The sequence below is a fragment of the Danio aesculapii genome, chromosome 13 (assembly GCF_903798145.1).
Source record: "Danio aesculapii chromosome 13, fDanAes4.1, whole genome shotgun sequence".
Classification (NCBI taxonomy): domain Eukaryota; kingdom Metazoa; phylum Chordata; class Actinopteri; order Cypriniformes; family Danionidae; genus Danio; species Danio aesculapii.
In genome coordinates this window covers 1459699-1476538 of record NC_079447.1, presented here as the reverse complement: position 1 = coordinate 1476538, position 16840 = coordinate 1459699, and the positions used below count along the sequence as shown (strand labels likewise).

The 16840-nt window shown below is 41.6% G+C and overlaps 1 protein-coding gene across 1 annotated transcript in view; it reads right to left on the bottom strand.

Annotated features, from left to right (window-relative positions):
- Positions 1 to 1249: 1249 nt before the first annotated feature.
- The window catches only part of LOC130239992 (kinase non-catalytic C-lobe domain-containing protein 1), a 67704-nt gene continuing 52113 nt past the window's right edge, over positions 1250 to 16840 (bottom strand). The window contains exons 19-31 of the mRNA XM_056471400.1: positions 14859 to 14952; positions 14682 to 14779; positions 13803 to 13996; positions 13609 to 13719; positions 12653 to 12803; positions 12396 to 12575; positions 10085 to 10240; positions 8403 to 8485; positions 6443 to 6575; positions 5084 to 5206; positions 4730 to 4789; positions 2487 to 2644; positions 1250 to 1721 (exon numbers count right to left, since the gene is read on the bottom strand). Of these exons, the coding sequence (XP_056327375.1) occupies positions 1493 to 1721; positions 2487 to 2644; positions 4730 to 4789; positions 5084 to 5206; positions 6443 to 6575; positions 8403 to 8485; positions 10085 to 10240; positions 12396 to 12575; positions 12653 to 12803; positions 13609 to 13719; positions 13803 to 13996; positions 14682 to 14779; positions 14859 to 14952 (1770 nt within the window). The 3' untranslated portion in view covers positions 1250 to 1492. The remainder of the gene's footprint in view (positions 1722 to 2486; positions 2645 to 4729; positions 4790 to 5083; positions 5207 to 6442; positions 6576 to 8402; positions 8486 to 10084; positions 10241 to 12395; positions 12576 to 12652; positions 12804 to 13608; positions 13720 to 13802; positions 13997 to 14681; positions 14780 to 14858; positions 14953 to 16840) is intronic.

The window sequence follows — 16840 nt, the reverse complement described above, 5'->3', positions numbered from 1 at the left end:
GACTGAGCAAAACTGTAACAGAGACCACTTAATAATATAGGGAACATCAGAGAATTGCACATAAGCATTTGCATGGATGAACAAAAGCATTTGCAACTTGTTGAAAGGAATGAGAAGCTGCTTTTCTGATGCGCACACGTGACACAACGATGTGAAGATTGAAGAGGGAGTTTAGACAATTTCAATTCTGATCTGAGAAATGGACCAAAGTGACTGAGAAAAGCTGTAAATAACGTATACAATGATTGATTGTGCCTGAATACTGTTAAGACTCTCCACAAACCATTTACTTCACTTTTATCTTTGCTCTGTTGTATTTATATACATGCTTGTAACATATTATAATTTATGCAAACACACTGTATACACTACCTGACAAAAGTCTTGTGGCCTATCCAAGTTTTAGGAACACCAATAATAACTGGACTTCTAGTTGATGATTTGGTATCAGAAGTGTCTTCTATGAAAGGTAAAGTCCTCTAGATGAGGCTTATTTGACCACAGTAATATCTGATCATGTCTTGATTATTAATGATTTGATTAGGACAGTAAGGTCTGACTCTGCTTAGACTAAAGTCTGCTCACTGAACCTTCAATAATGTCCAGTATAGAATATGTGGTCATGCTGCAGTGGAAACAGAATGAATATTGTGTCTGACTCCATCATGAGCTTGGAGGACTGCATCCATACATCTCTGACATGACTCAAATCACTGATTAATAAAGTCATCTGGAATGGTGAAGAAAGCCTTCTTGCAGGACTCCCAGAGTTCATCAAGACTCTTTGTGTTCATCTTCAACGCCTCCTCCTTCATCTTACCCCAGACGTGCTCAATAATGTTCATCTCTGGTGACTGGGCTGGCCAATCCTGGAGCAGCTTGACCTTCTTTGCTTTCAGGAGCTTTGATGTGGAGGCTGAAGTATGAGAAGGAGCGCTATCCTGCTGGAGAATTGTCCCTCTCCTGTGGTTTGTAATGTAATGGGCAGCACAAATGTCTTGATACCTCAGGCTGTTGATGTTGATCATCCACTCTGCAGATCTCTCGCACGCCTCCATCCTGAATGCAACCCCAAACCATGATTTCTCCTTCACCAAACTTGACTGATTTCTGTGAGAATCTTGGCTCCATGTGGGTTCCAGTAGGTCTTCTGCAGTATTGGTGATGATTGGGATGCAGAACAGATGATTAATCAGAGAAATCCCCCTTCTGACACTTTTACACATGATCAACTAGAAGTCAGGTTATTATGTGTTGCTCTTACAACTGGGATCCACCTTGAGACTTGTGTCAGGTAGTGTAGAAATAGATTCCAAGCTATCTAAATGGATGAAATCCTCCCAAATAAAGCGGTTAAAGTCATCTGCTGACATTATATTGATACCAGAATCGAGATATCACAGAAAATAAACATAGTAATGTAATATTTGTCCAGTATGGTGCAGCCCTACTGTCCGACCTGAAGCAGAATGGAAACACGTCCAGCTCTGCTTCACTGAAATGAGGCTTTGACGCGTCGGAGTGTGTCCTGGATCCTGCGCGCGTGCCGGTCGCTCGTCTGGAGGGAGTGTGTGTGGTTTTCGGAGGCGAGGAGAGTGACGTCACAGCGGCCGAAGTAGAGGATTCGCGCACGCAGATACGACTGCAGCTCAGAGTCTGGAGGATACGGATACACACGCTCCTGAAACGCCTGGACCTGACTGACCACACGCGCTATATTCCTGAGGAGAGGAAAACACACACACACACGCGCACACACACACACACACACTTTATTATATTGTATTATACGTAATAACTGTGTTTGAAACAAGAAAAATATTTATCAGCACAAGTACACACACACACACACTCTCTTTCATACACACACACAGACTAACACACAAGTATACGCACACACTCAAGCACACTCTTCTCTCATACACACAAGTACACACACAAACTTGCACACAACCATTAAACAAACACACACACACACACACACACACACGCACACACACACACACACATACACACACACACACACACACACACACACACACACACACACACACACACACACACACACACACAGACACTCTCTCACACAAATAAACATGCAAATTAAACACACTTACAGTCTCTCTCTCTCTCTCTCTCACACACACACACACACACAGTCTCACTCAGACTGAATATACGCGTGCTCACTGCATGACTGTGTGTTTAATGTGTGTATAATGTGTGTGTGCATAATGTGTACGCGTGTGTTTAATGTGTGAGTGTTTAAAGTGTATTTATGTGTTTATGGTGTGCGTGTGTGTGTTTTGTGTGTGTGTGTATGTGTATAATGTTATTTGTCTATGTGTTTAATGTCTCTGTATTTGTGTGTGTGTGTGTGTAATGTGTATGGATGTGTTCATTGTGTTTAATGTCTATGTGTGTGTATGTGTATAATGTTATTTGTGTGTGTGCGTGTGTGTGTGTGTGTTTAATGTGTGCGTGACCTGAGTTTGTTCCACTTGAGCGCTCCGCTGGTCCTGCTAAAGGCTCCGATCTCTGTCTGCTGTGTGTGTAGGCTCAGGATGTGTGCGTCGGGGAGCGTCGGCCGACAGCGGCTCTTCTGGCCCTCCATCAGACACAGAGCATCACTCTTCAGAAACACCTGAAACAGCAGCGTTCTGAGAGTTATCACCATCGCAGAGTGTGTGTGTGTGTGTGTGTGTGTGTGTGTGTGAGCCTCTCCTGCAGAGTCATGGTCAGGTGAACACTCCTTCACTACATCAGCATTAGAAAGCAATAAAAGTTTTAGGATTATTACTGTAAGAATAACTATTTCAGCACATTTCTGCACATAATAGTGTTAATAACTCATCTCTAATAACTGATTTATTTTCTCTTTGTCATGATGACAGTAAATAATATTAGACTAGATATTCTTCAAGACACTTCTATACAGCTTAAAGTGACATTTAAAGGCTTAACTAGGGTAATCAGGTTAACTAGGCAGGTTAGGGTAATTAGGCAAGTTATTGTATAACGATGGTTCTGGAGACTATTGAAAAATCTAGCTTAAAGGGGCTAATAAAGGCCCCTTTGACCTTAAAATAGGTTTAAATAATTAAAAACTGCTTTTATTCTCGCCGAAATAAAGCAAATAAGACTTTCTCCAGAAGAAAAAATATTAGAGGAAATACTGTGAAAATTTCCTTGCTCTGTTAAACATCATATGGGAAATATTTAAACAAGAAAGAAATAAAAAAGATTCACAGGAGGACGAATAATATAGATTCAACTGTACTGGCCACTTTATTAGGTACACCTGTCCAACTGCTCGTTAACGCAAATGTCTAATCAGCCAATCACATGGCAGCAGCTCAATGCATTTAGGCATGTAGACATGATCAAGACGATCTGCTGCAGTTCAAAGCGAGCATCAGAATGAGGAAGAAAGGAGATTTAAGTGACTCTGAACGTGGCATGGTTGTTGCTGCCAGACGGGCTGCTCTGAGTATTTCAGAAACTGCTGATCTACTGGGATTTTCACGCACAACCATCTCTAGGGTTTACAGAGAATGGTCCGACAAAGAGGAAATATCCAGTGAGCGGCAGTTCTGTGGGCGCAAATGCCTTGTTGATGCCAGAGGTCAGAGGAGAATGGCCAGACTGTTTCCAGCTGATAGAAAGGCAACAGTAACTCAAATAAGCACTCGATACAACCGAGGTCTGCAGAAGAGCATCTCTGAACACACAACACGTCCAACATTGAGGCGGATGGGCTACAGCAGCAGAAGACCACACCGGGTGCCGCTCCTGTCAGCTAAGAACAGGAAACTGAGGCTACAATTCACACAGGCTCACCAAAACTGGACAATAGAAGATTGGAGAAACGTTGCCTGGTCTGATGAGTCTCCATTTCTGCTGCCACATTCAGATGCTCGGCTCACAATTTGGCATCAACATCATGAAAGCATGGATCCATCCTGCCTTGTATGAACAGTTCAGGCTGCTGCTGGTGGTGTAATGGTGTGGGGAAGATTTTCTTGGCACACTTTGGGCTCATTAGTACCAATTGAGCATGATGTCAACGCCACAGCCTACCTGAGTACTGTTGCTGACCATGTCCATCCCTTTATGACCACAGTGTCTCCATCTTCTGATGGCTACTTCCAGCAGGATAACGCACCATGTCATAAAGCACCAATCATCTCAGACTGGTTTCTTGAACATGACAATGAGTTCACTGTACTCAAATGGCCTCCACAGTCACCAGAGCTCAATCCAATAGAGCACCTTTGGGATGTGGTGGAATGGGAGATTGGCATCATGGAAGTGCAGCCGACAAATCTGCAGCAACTGTGTGATGCTATCATGTCAATATGGAGCAAAATCTCTGAGGAATATTTCCAGTACCTTGTTAAATCTACGCCACGAAGGATTAAAGCAGTTGTGAAGGCAAAATGGGGTCCAATCCGGTACTAGTAAGGTGTACCTAATAAAGTGGCCGGTGAATGTTTATACAGTATGCATATACATTTACCGGCCACTTTATTAGGAACATCTAACTTACTACTATATCTAGACCAAACAATGAAAAATCCTGACAATAAATAATAATAATAACCATCAATGATAGCATCAATGGTACTATTAAGGTAATTATATCTAAAAATAACACTAATAATAAGAACAAAACAATATGAACTCATTTAAGAATAGTCAAACTAATGACTTTAAAACAGTGTCTGACCTGCACAGCCTTCAGCTCCTCCAGAATCTCACACACCTTCAGCGGGAGCTGCTTCCATGCCTGCCATTTAAGCACGCACGCACACACACACACACACAATAAAACTAATTAAGAGCCCAAATGAACAGCTTATGAGCAGCATTCATCATGCTATTCATCACACCAATCAGATGAACACACTGCGTGTTTCTGCTGAATGTGGATTACATGCTTGCAGATTGGGCTGCAGAATGAAGTCGTGTTTAATCACACACACACAATTAACATTTGAGCTGCTGGAGCCGGCAGATAAGATGAAGAAGAACAGCAGATGCAGTAGAGAGAGTGTGTGTGTGTGTGTGTGTGTGTTCTGACCGGTAACTGCCTCACGATCACGTTCTCCAGGCCCGACAGGATCTGCATGGCGGTGGCGAAGTTTCTGGTCTCGTAGCAGTGTTTACCAACGGCTAGAAACCGAGAGAGTAAAGCAGCCTGAGCCTAAAACACACACAAACACACACACACACACACCGGACACTGTGAAGACTGAATATGCAGATAGACAGTGTTCATTACTGAGCGTTTGATGAGCTCAACTCTTCTAAAGATGTGCTTCAGTGCAGAAAGTGTTACCAAAACACAAACGTAATGGTCTTTTAACACATACAGTATATACACACACACACACACACACACACACACACACACACACACACACGCACGCACGCACGCACGCACGCACGCACGCACGCACGCACGCACGCACGCACGCACGCACACACACACACACACACACACACACACACACACACACACAAACACACACACACACACACACACACACGCACATCCACGTGCACACAAGCATGGACACACAAACACACAACTGTGTATACAACTCTGTGTTATGTATGTGTGTGTGTGTGTGTGTGCGTGTGTGTGTGCGTGTATATGCTCATATGAATGTGCTTGTGTGCGTATATATGCTCACGTGTATGCATTTGTGTGTGTGCGTGTATATGCTTATGTGTAAGTGTTTGCGTGTGTATGTGTGTGTGTATATGTGTGTATATGTGTGTGAGCATGCTCATATGTATGTGTTTGCGTGTGTGTGTGCATGTCTGTGTGTGTGTGTGTATATGCTCACGTGTATGTGTTTGCGTGTGTATGTGTGTATATATATATATATATATATATATATATATATATACACATGTGTCTGTGTTTGTGTGTGTGTGTATGCGCATGTGTGTATGCATTTGTGTGTGTATATTTGTGTGTGCATGCTCATATTTATGTGTTTGCATGTGTATGTATGTGTCTGTGTGTGAATGTGTCAGTGTGTGTATGTGTGTGCATGCCCATAAGTATATGTTTGCGTGTGTATGTATGTGTCTGTGTGTGTGTGTGTGTGTAAATGCTCACGTGTATGTGTTTGCATGTATATATATATATATGTGTGTGTGTGTGTCTTTGTGTGTGTGTATGCATGTGTGTGTGTATATTTGTGTGCATGCTCATATGTATGTGTTTGCGTGTGTATGCATGTGTCTGTGTGTGCATGTGTTTCTGTTTGCGTGTGTATGTATATATATAAATATATGTGTGTGTGTCTGTGTGTGGGTGTGTATATGTGTGTGCATGCTCATATGTATGTGTTTGCGTGTGTATGCATGTCTGAGTGTTTGTGTGTGTGTGTGTGTGTGTGTGTGTGTGTGTGCGTGCAGGAGTCACCTTGACAGAGTCACAGATGACGAGTTCAGCAGAGACCCATGTGGAGACGCAGCCGGAGTGAAGGAGGAGCGTCTGCAGAGGAGAAACACAGCTCACACACACATCACTGCTGCCCGAGTCCACTGACACACACCTGCAGGAGAGAGAGACACCAGAGATTACACACACACTCTCTCTCTCTCTCTTAGGGTGCACTCACACTAGGCTACCCGAACTGTGCCCGGGCATGTTTGACCCCCATATCAAGGTTCGTTTGACATTAGTGTTGATTTCAGATGCAATAAATCTGTTAATATCACTCTTGCAGTAACGGTGCGACTACATTTAGGCTGGTGTCTCCTAAATGTCTAAAGTTAGGAGCACCAGTGTTACCAAGCAAAAAGCTTCATTTTGAGGCCTGATAACCAATGATAACTGTTACAGTTTGTTACAGACGCCAGGACACATTTCTCAATACTCAGGTGACTTTTGCAGAACTCTTAACACAGTGAGCACTACAGAAGTCTCTGTGGACTAAACTGAGGGTCAATTCTCATGGTTTTACCACAAAATGCATTCAATGACTACATCTGTCAAATATCGTCAACTCTTTTCTCACTCAGACACAACTGCCGAACATCTGTGTACATGCAGGACATTTCACACATGCTAACATACTGTATTCAAAACTGTTCAACTCATGTTCAACACAATAACATCATGCTGAACTGAAGAAGACAGCACAATTCAACAGCAGTATTTTACTGAAACATATTTCACATCTACAAATGCAGTTTAAGCAGCCAGATCAGCATTACTGTTGGCTGTATCAGTGGATGGTGTGTGTACACATTCTTGTATTTTGAAATGACTAAAATAAATAAAGGACATAAAATATTGAGGAATTCTGCATCATGTCTGATTGATTCCAGTAACATACAGTGCAGATATAAACGGAGATGTGTCCTTGTTTTACACAAGTAAACACTGTGTAATGCTGCGTGTTGTTAGTGTGTTTAGCTCATTGTTTTGTGGGTGATAAAGTGTGTTTGCTAGTGTTCTGGAAGAATGAGTTTATTTGAGAGCTGAATAAAGTGTTGTGGTAGTTGTAGTGCATTCTGAATGGGAAATGAACTGCTTTGCCAAGCTGACAGTCGGTCAGGAGAATTGTGTGAAGAGTTCTGCAAAAGTGACCTGAGTGTTGAGAAATGTGTCCTAGTGTCTGGAAAAAACTGTAATGGTGCTATTAAGGTAACGGTATGTAAAAGATAATGCTAATAATAAGAATAAAACAACAGGAAATCATTTAGTCCACTGCTCTCTGTGCTGCACCTGAGCACAGTTCGGTTGGGCGGCCTTGGCTCAGTTGGAAGAGGTGGTCCGGAGCACGGTTCGGTTGTTCTCAGAGCATGAAACTGAAGACGCGACGTCACTATTAAAGGACTGTTTTATATGGATTTATTAATCATTCTTACTGTTCAATGAACTTGAACTGTCATAGTTTATTAAAGATGCAAACCCCTCACTGCACATCAGCTGCACCTTCAGCAAACCTCCTAATACCTGCAGCACAAGGACTTCATGAACATTTATAAGCGTCAAAAGTGCTGGATCTGTTCAGCAGAAGACTTGACTGTGTCACTGCATCCCAAACCAATAACTATAATACAAAACAACAGAACTAAAGCAATGTCCACTGTGCTGAGCGAGAGCGCTTCTCTTCTGTTAAACTGAACAGTCACATCATCAGTGACGTAAGCATGCTCCAGCTCAGAAAGGGGAAACTGCAGTGTGTGTATGAGTACAGGCCGAAGGGGAGAGGGGAGGGGGACAAGCACACCCAGGCATGGTTCAAGGCAACCCTGCCTAGTGTGAGTACATCCGAACACACTTTTAAACTTAAATAACAAATAAGAAAACATGTGAACATCTCTCTCTCACACACACATACACCATCTTCAAAAATCCTGTTTATACTCACCTGGAAATGTTTCCGGAGTTTTCCGCCACTCCCTGTGCTCTGGAGTTCAGGAAGTGAACTGGATGACAGTCCTGAAAGATTTCCTGCAGAAACAGCAGATGATGAGAGAGAAACACACAAGCTTCAGACCGAAAACCAAGACCTGCAGGACATCAACACTGATCCTGTGTCTCCATCTAGAGGTGGATTACTAAATGACTGTGTAAAGACTGATCCATTCATTCATTTTCCTCCGGCTTTATTCATCAGGGGTCGCCACGGTGGAATGAACTGCCAACTATTCCAGCATATGTTTTACACAGCAGATGCCCTTCCAGTTGCAACCCAGTACTGAAAAACACCCATACACTCTCATTGACACTCACACAATTTAGTTAATCAATTCCCCTATAGCGCATGTGTTTGGACTGTGGGGGAAACCGGAGCACCCGGAGGAAACCCACACCAACACTCTCCCCATGCAAACTCCACACAGAAACGCCAACTGGTCCAGCCAGGATCAAACCAGCAACCTTCTTGCTGTGAGGTCACAGTGCTAACCATTGAGCCACAAGACTGAGCCATATGAAGTAAAACAGTTAGCTATTTCTATATGTTATAAAAATCATGATGGCTCAGTGGGTAGCACAATCGCCTCACAGCAAGAAGGTCGCTGGTTTGAGTCCCGGCTGGGTCAGTTGGTGTTTCTGTGTGGAGTTTGCATGTTCTCCCTGTATTAGTGTGGGTTTCCTCCGGGTGCTGCGGTTTCCCTCACAGTCAAAAGACATGTGGTAGAGGGGAATTGGGAAGGATAAATTGTCCATAGTGTATGTGTGTGTGAGAATGAGTGTGTATGGGTGTTTCCCAATACTGGGTTGCAGCTCAAAGGGTATAAAACATATGCTGGAATACTTGGCGGTTCATTCTGCTGTGGCAACCCCTGATAAATAAAGGGATTAAGCCGAAGGAAAATAAATGAATGAATTTAAATATAAATAAATAATTATATATGAATCTAATTTACATAATTTCATACATATTTATCAAGAATCTGAAATTTTAAGCTTTTAAATGATATGTAATCTGATCAGATGATCAAATCATGATAGCTTTATGTTTAGACTGTAATATTGAGGCCTAAAAATGTAACCGTGATGGTCCAACAGGTTTCGGCTAGGCTGACAGTAAATGAGTTTTATTTATTACTCTTCCTACTATAAAAATAAATAAGGTAAAATATGTATTCAGATGTCTAAAATCAAACAGAAAGTGCTCAGGGGTAGATTCATTGTTGTGTCGGTGCTCTTTGGGTAAGAGATTCATCAGAATAAACAGCAAAAGTCAGTCCAAGGCACTTGAATAATGTGAAACAATATTAATACGCCTTTATTTACATGGCTATTCATGACATGTCCATAGCCATGTCAATAAAGGCTTTTCAATATTTTCCCACATTTTAAAGTGCCCTGGACTTACTTTAGCTGATGTATTCAGATGCCTTAGACCTTTCTGATGATACATACAGTTTGTCATGATTAGATTAGGATTTAACAAAGTGATGTAAACTGAAGCATCCTGGTGGTGGGACAGTGAAGGGTCTTAAAGTGCTCTAAATTGACTGGTCAATATTTAATTAAAGACCCCGTGGACAGCTTGACCATGTAAATAGGAATGTCCTGCAGTAACTGCTCCTCTTGGCTGACCTGCTCCAGAAGTGTGAGCTGCTGAGCGATGTGTGTCGGTGTGTGTTCAGTCTGGCTGAAGGGAAGTCTGTCTTCTGAGCGCAGTCTGCTGGACATCAGAGAGGAGAAACACGGCCGAGGGAGCGCTGCAGCCATGGAGAAACACTGATCTTTAGCCTGCAGAACACACACACACACACACACTCTGGCAACTAGTGGTGTAACGGATCACAAATCCTCCGGTTTGGATCACATTATGGTTTTTTACTCATGGATTGGACTATTTTTTGCATCAGCCAAAATGAGAAGGAGACAAATGTAATCTGCTTTCCATTTATTACAGGAACAGCACTGCAAGACACTTCTGGTTTTAACAGCAGAACTTAGAAACTGTAATTTTATTACAAATAAAATCAACAAATAAATAATGAAGAAATGAATAAAAAAAGCTAAATATTCAATACTGTGAAAATAATGTTTCTGATAATGCTAAATATATAAATGTAACATTATAATCTTCTACAACACATCGTAGATGAAGATTAATATCTATATGTGATGTACACCAAACTGGACTGCAAAAACTGCTTTTCTTACTTCAGGCCCTGTCATACAACCGGCGCAATAAGGCTCAAGACGTGTTTGGCGTGATTTGCTGCTATTTTCAGAGCAGCGCAACAGTAATTTTCACTTTTTGTGTCACGTTGTTTAAATAGCAAATCCCTTCACGCCACTTTGTGGACTCATGTGTGAGCTAGTCTATAAAGGAGGTGTGTTAAGGAGCATTGTTGGAGCGTTGCTATTTTGAAATAGACCGCACCATTGACCAACTAAAATCTGCTCTAAAGTCCAGCAGAGCGCGTTAGTTATGCACTATATGCAGGTCCAAACACTCACACACTGCTGAATACACACAGGATGAACAGCAACACACAAATATCTCTACAGATGAAAACAATTAAAGGATTAAAATGATCCAGAAATGATGATTTTCTACATCAATATAAACACCACTGCCTCCATGCCTTCTTCACCTCGGGGGGCTTTTTCAGTTTATTCATGTCAATCTGCATCAGTATAATGTTGTTATTATTATCAGCAGTATTATTGATTATCTGCAGATTTATATTTGTTTAATAAACACAAGCGTAGATTTGTCCAGCTGTGGGGTTTTGGAGACGTCTGTATCACCATATGGGGCATCAGAACAGGACGTGTGTTTGGATATAACTCAGTGTTTTGACCACACTTCATTATTATTGTTCATTTATTCCTTTGCTGAAGATTAGAGCTGAATTTAGAAATAGTTTAGAGCAAATCTTTGTGCTTAACAAAGGAAATTAAATATGTGGGCTGATGGATGTGTTCAGTGGAGTGAGTTTCCACCGTTTCCTTACTCCACCAAAGTAAAGGAGTAAAGTAAAGAGTAAAGTAAAGAGAAAGTAAAGAGGCTGAATGGAGGAGGCTCGTTCTTTATCCTCGCGCTGCAGATGCTCTGTTTAACTGTTTTCTCGCTAGTGAAGCGTTCAGTTTTTACACTTATAAACTCCGCCATGTATATAGCAAATGCACCATGGTGTGACGCAACTGACCCTTAAAGGGAATGAGAGATGAGGCTCTGATTGGTTTAATGCACGTTATGCTCAAAACACACCCATAACTCATTAAGAGAATAAGTACAACCCTGTTAGACCATGCGCCGGGGCGCAGAGCGGATTATTCTGTCCTTAAAATAGCAAAAGTGGACTTAGACATGCCATTAATGGTTTTCGCCATGAGCTTTAGACTTTGTGTCTCCATCAATAAAATAGAGCCCAAAGAGTTTTTGTCTTGTTTCTAGTACAAATATCTAAAAATTCTTAAACCAAGAAACATTTTCTAAACAAGCAAAACATAGTGTCTTGTTTTCAGAAATAATGAGTCAAAATGAAGTGAGTTTTCCTTAAAACAAGCTAAATAATCTGCCAGTGGGGTAAGAGAAATAATATTCTGTCAAAGTAAAAACAAGATTATTTTGCCTACCCCATTGTCAGATTATTATTTTACTTGTTTTAAGGAGAGAACTCTGCTAATTTTAGAATATTATTATTGCATAAGCAGCATGTAAAACACTCACGGGCATTAGAAAACCACTCAAAAAAGGTGCAAAATCATTTTGTTGTGATCAAGGCTTAAGTGAGGATAAAAGAAGCCCTTTAAACCATCAGAGAGCAGCTGTATATAAATGCTATGAGAAGCCTGAGCTAAACACTTTGTTTTCCTCCAAGTGGAGAGGAGGAGTGTGTCCTACACGTGGTTTGCAGTGTTGAATGCTTGATTATGTTGATTTTACCTTTCTCTCAGGCTCTTGTGTCGATGATCTCCTGCATAAGGGCTGCACTGAGAGCAGCGACTCCTCGTCTTCTGGGCTGCTGATTGACAAGTCACACGACTGACCACAAACAAGCCTCTTTCTGGGCCTGTCCTGCAGCATCAGCAGCAAACTCTCTGCTCGACTGTCCACTGGTGCAACCTGAACACATTCACACAGAGGTCAGACACACACACATGCACACGTACACACATGTACACACACAAACACACACACACCTCAGAGGTCAGGAAGGCGTACAGTGTGTGCTGTAGGCAGGAGTGAGAGCTGAAGTCCACTAGCTGTGCGTCTGTGATCCAGAAGTGTAGAAGATCCAGAGTGCGCTGGTAGACTTTAGTGCTGTCTGATGAGGGATCTGCACTCGCTCTGCTGGACACAATTAATGGACACAATAATGACACCTCACCGCATTTTAATCCTCGCAGATCATTACCTAATGAGTGTTCAACTCTGCAGGAGTTACTCTTTCTAACTGTCTATTTATCTGTCTGTTTGTCTGTCTGTCTATCTGTCTATTCATTTGTCCATCAATCGATCTATCAGTCCGTCCGTCCGTCCGTCCGTCCACCTACCTACCTACCTACCTACCTACCTACCTACCTACCTACCTACCTACCTACCTACCTACCTACCTACCTACCTACCTACCTACCTACCTACCTACCTATCTATCTATCTATCTATCTATCTATCTATCTATCTATCTATCTATCTATCTATCTATCTATCTATCTATCTATCTATCTATCTATCTATCTATCTATCTATCTATCTATCTGCCTGCCTGCCTGCCTGTCTGTCTATCCATCCATCTACATATCTATCCGTCTGTCCGTCCGTCCATCCATCCATCCATCCATCCATCCATCCATCCATCCATCCATCCATCCATCCATCCATCCATCCATCCATCCATCCATCCATCCATCTATCTATCTATCTATCTATCTATCTATCTATCTATCTATCTATCTATCTATCTATCTATCTATCTATCTATCTATCTATCTATCTATCTATCTATCTGTCTGTCCATCTATGTATCCATCCATCTACCATTCTATCTGTCTGTCAGTATGTATGTCTATCCATCCAGCCATCCATGTCCTCTAGTTTATTGTGTATCAGTGTTGAGATGTGTGTATCGGTGTGTGTGTAGATGTGTGTTGTGTACCCCAGTGTGCTGTTGAGTTTGTCCATCAGGAAGTGCAGCAGCTCGTCTGGTGTGCAGAAGTAACGGTACGTGTAGAAGAACTGCTGAATGAAGCCGTCAGAGTGAGCGTTCCTGCGGGCGGCACAAAACACACACGTGATGAGGGAAGCAGCACTGATTCAGTCTCTCTCACTCACTCACACACACACACACACCTGGCGTACAGGTAGGCCATCAGTCCTCTGGCGGTTGCGGACAGCAGTGGGCAGCCGTTCCCTCTGTGTGGTTCATTCAGGAGCTGCAGGACGACAGGATCCTCCGAGTGCTGGAGCTCCAGGGGTGCAGATCCACCCGCAGCCACAGAGGGCAGCAGAGAGAGCGCCAGACCCCACTGATCCACACACAACACCTGACGCCACACAATACACAAAAAATTTGTCTTGTTTCTAGTCCAAATATCTAAAAATACTTAAATCAAGAAGCATTTTCTGTACAAGCAAATACGATCGTCATGTTTGCACTATTCTGTGCTTCTGAATAGCTGGATTTACATTTCTGTCGAGTTTCGTCTGGTACAAACAGTCAAATTGCTCATCACTGCAAATCTCATAATGTAGCGTGTTGTTAGGACATGCAGTTACAATGTGACCTGCTCACCTAATGTTTACACTCATAATATTTAGATTATTTGCTAGTTAATAACCACCTCATGTGGAATTCTGAATCTGTGTCTCATTTCAGAGTCTGCTACTGTCCACTGGAGGTCGCATTTCGATCTCGGACGCATGCTTTGAGAGCCTTCCTGACTGACTGAATGAAATACGCTGTTTTCCACCAAGGCAACCCGGGGTGCTGAAATATAATTGGGTAAACTGGCATTGAGCGGGTTAAAGGGACGTCACGCACATGTTCAAGGCAGAATATCTAACTTCAGCATTGTTTCTCAGATAAACAAAAATGTTCACTGAGCATAAATACCTGCAAACATATGATGGTGTTTTTATGCTTTAGAGAAGCCAAAAATGTACATACAGCACCTTTAAATGAATGTACAATAAAATATTATTGCTACAAGATTCAAATTAAGCTCAAACCTGCAGATATTTCTTCACCGTCTGCAGAAACTCAACTTTAGCTCTGAGCTCATCAAACTGCAGCTTGACTTTGGACACCATCAGCTTTGAGTCTGATCCTGCAGAGAGAACAGAGAAAACACCTCACACAGATATCAGCATCTCCTGCCTCGATCATCAACACAGCAGAGTTTCTACCTTTATTCTTCCTCTCCTGCTGAATCAGTTTGTGGTAGAAAGTTCTGCTCTTTTTCAGATTCCTGGTCTCAATAATCAGCTGCTGGTGAAGCTCCTGATCAGACAAAAAACATCATCATTACTCTCAGCTAAATTAATAACAAAACCTACAACTAAACATGCGTCTCATTTGGAGATAACAGCTTTTTAATATTTTAGCATCAGTTTTCCTGGAATTAAGCCAGTTAATCTGGGTTGCTGGTTTATCAAAGGTCTATTTTCCTCATGAAGAAAACACTACAGTAATTTGTAGTAAATACTTCAGTGTTTTTAAACCATACTACTGTAAAGTGTATTATATAATACATATTATCGTTTTCACAACTCTTTGCTATACAGCATACTGTAGTATTAACTATAGTAAAGACTATAGAACACACAAGACATGTCACTTGTATCTTTTTGAATGGGGAAAAGTGTAACAGACAATATGGTGAATAAAGCCCCACCTACTCGTACAGGAGCCAATCATCAACTGCTATATGGCAAATAAAGCCCGCCTTCTAGTACAGGAGCCAATCATCAGTCGCTATAGTCTGACGATACTCTGGGGGAGGGTCGCTGGTTCGATAACAGCTCGGAGTGGGTTGGGTGGTGTGGGACCGGCGGGGTTACACGAGCATACTGCTTGAGAGGCGTTTCAAAGATGGCCACTGAGTGAGATGACTTGCCTTAAAGGGACTTTGACTATAGTCAACTGATAAACTGTAATAAATACTGTAGTATACTTTAGCTTTTACTGTGGTGTAGTGTAGTATACCCCATAGTTGTAGAAAACTACAGTAATGGGTCAACTGTTTATATAACCAATGTTGTGGAACCATGGCAACTGTAGAATCATGACAACAAATGAATTAATACAGTTGTTGTGTTACCATAGCGACTGTAGAATCATTAAAACAGATTAATTACTATAATTGTTGTTACCATAGCAACTGTAGAATCACCACAACAGATGAATTACCATAGTAGCTGTTACCATAGAAACTACAGAATTACCACAACAGATGAATTACTATAGTTGTTGTTACCATAGAAACTACAGAATTACCACAACAGATGAATTACTATGTTGTTACCACAGCAACTGTAGAATCATCCCAACGGACGAATTACTATAGTTGTTGTGTTTCCATAGCGAGTGTAGAATCATTACAACAGATGAATTACTTTAATTGTTGTTACCATGACAACAATAGAATCACCACAACAAATCAATTACTGTAGTTGTTCTGTTACCATAGCAACTATAGAATAACCACAACAGATTAATTACTATAGTTGTGGTACCATACTGTAACAACTGTAGAATCACCTCAACAAATCAATCCAAGTGCTTTACTATAGTATGGTTCAAAAACACTACAGTATTTACTAAATTACTACAGTATTTTTTCCTGAGGGTTAGTCAAACATGCAGCCTAATTTGGAGCACATAACAGGACAGTTTATAGAAATCTTAAAAAACTGTCAAGTGCATAATTAGGGCTTTTTCATTCTTAAAATCAATTAAAACAATCCAGAGCAATTCTCCTTATGATAAAGTGTGTGTGTGTGTGTGTGAATAGATGAGTGTCTCTTTGAAGTGGGAGGACAGTAAATAAGAGTCGACTGTTGCTCTGTGAGCCCTGTAGAGCGCATAAAACAGCCCTGCAGCACCATCAAAGCCTTCACACACACACACACACACACACACACACACACACACACACACACACACACACACACACACACACACACACACACACACACACACACACACACACACACAAGCTCACACAGAGTCATGAAACACACAAGCTCACACACATGCTTACACACACACACACACACACACACACACACACACACACACACACACACACACACACACACACACATGCGCGTACATTAAACACACATATACAATAATGCATAACATAACACATAACACACACACAAAT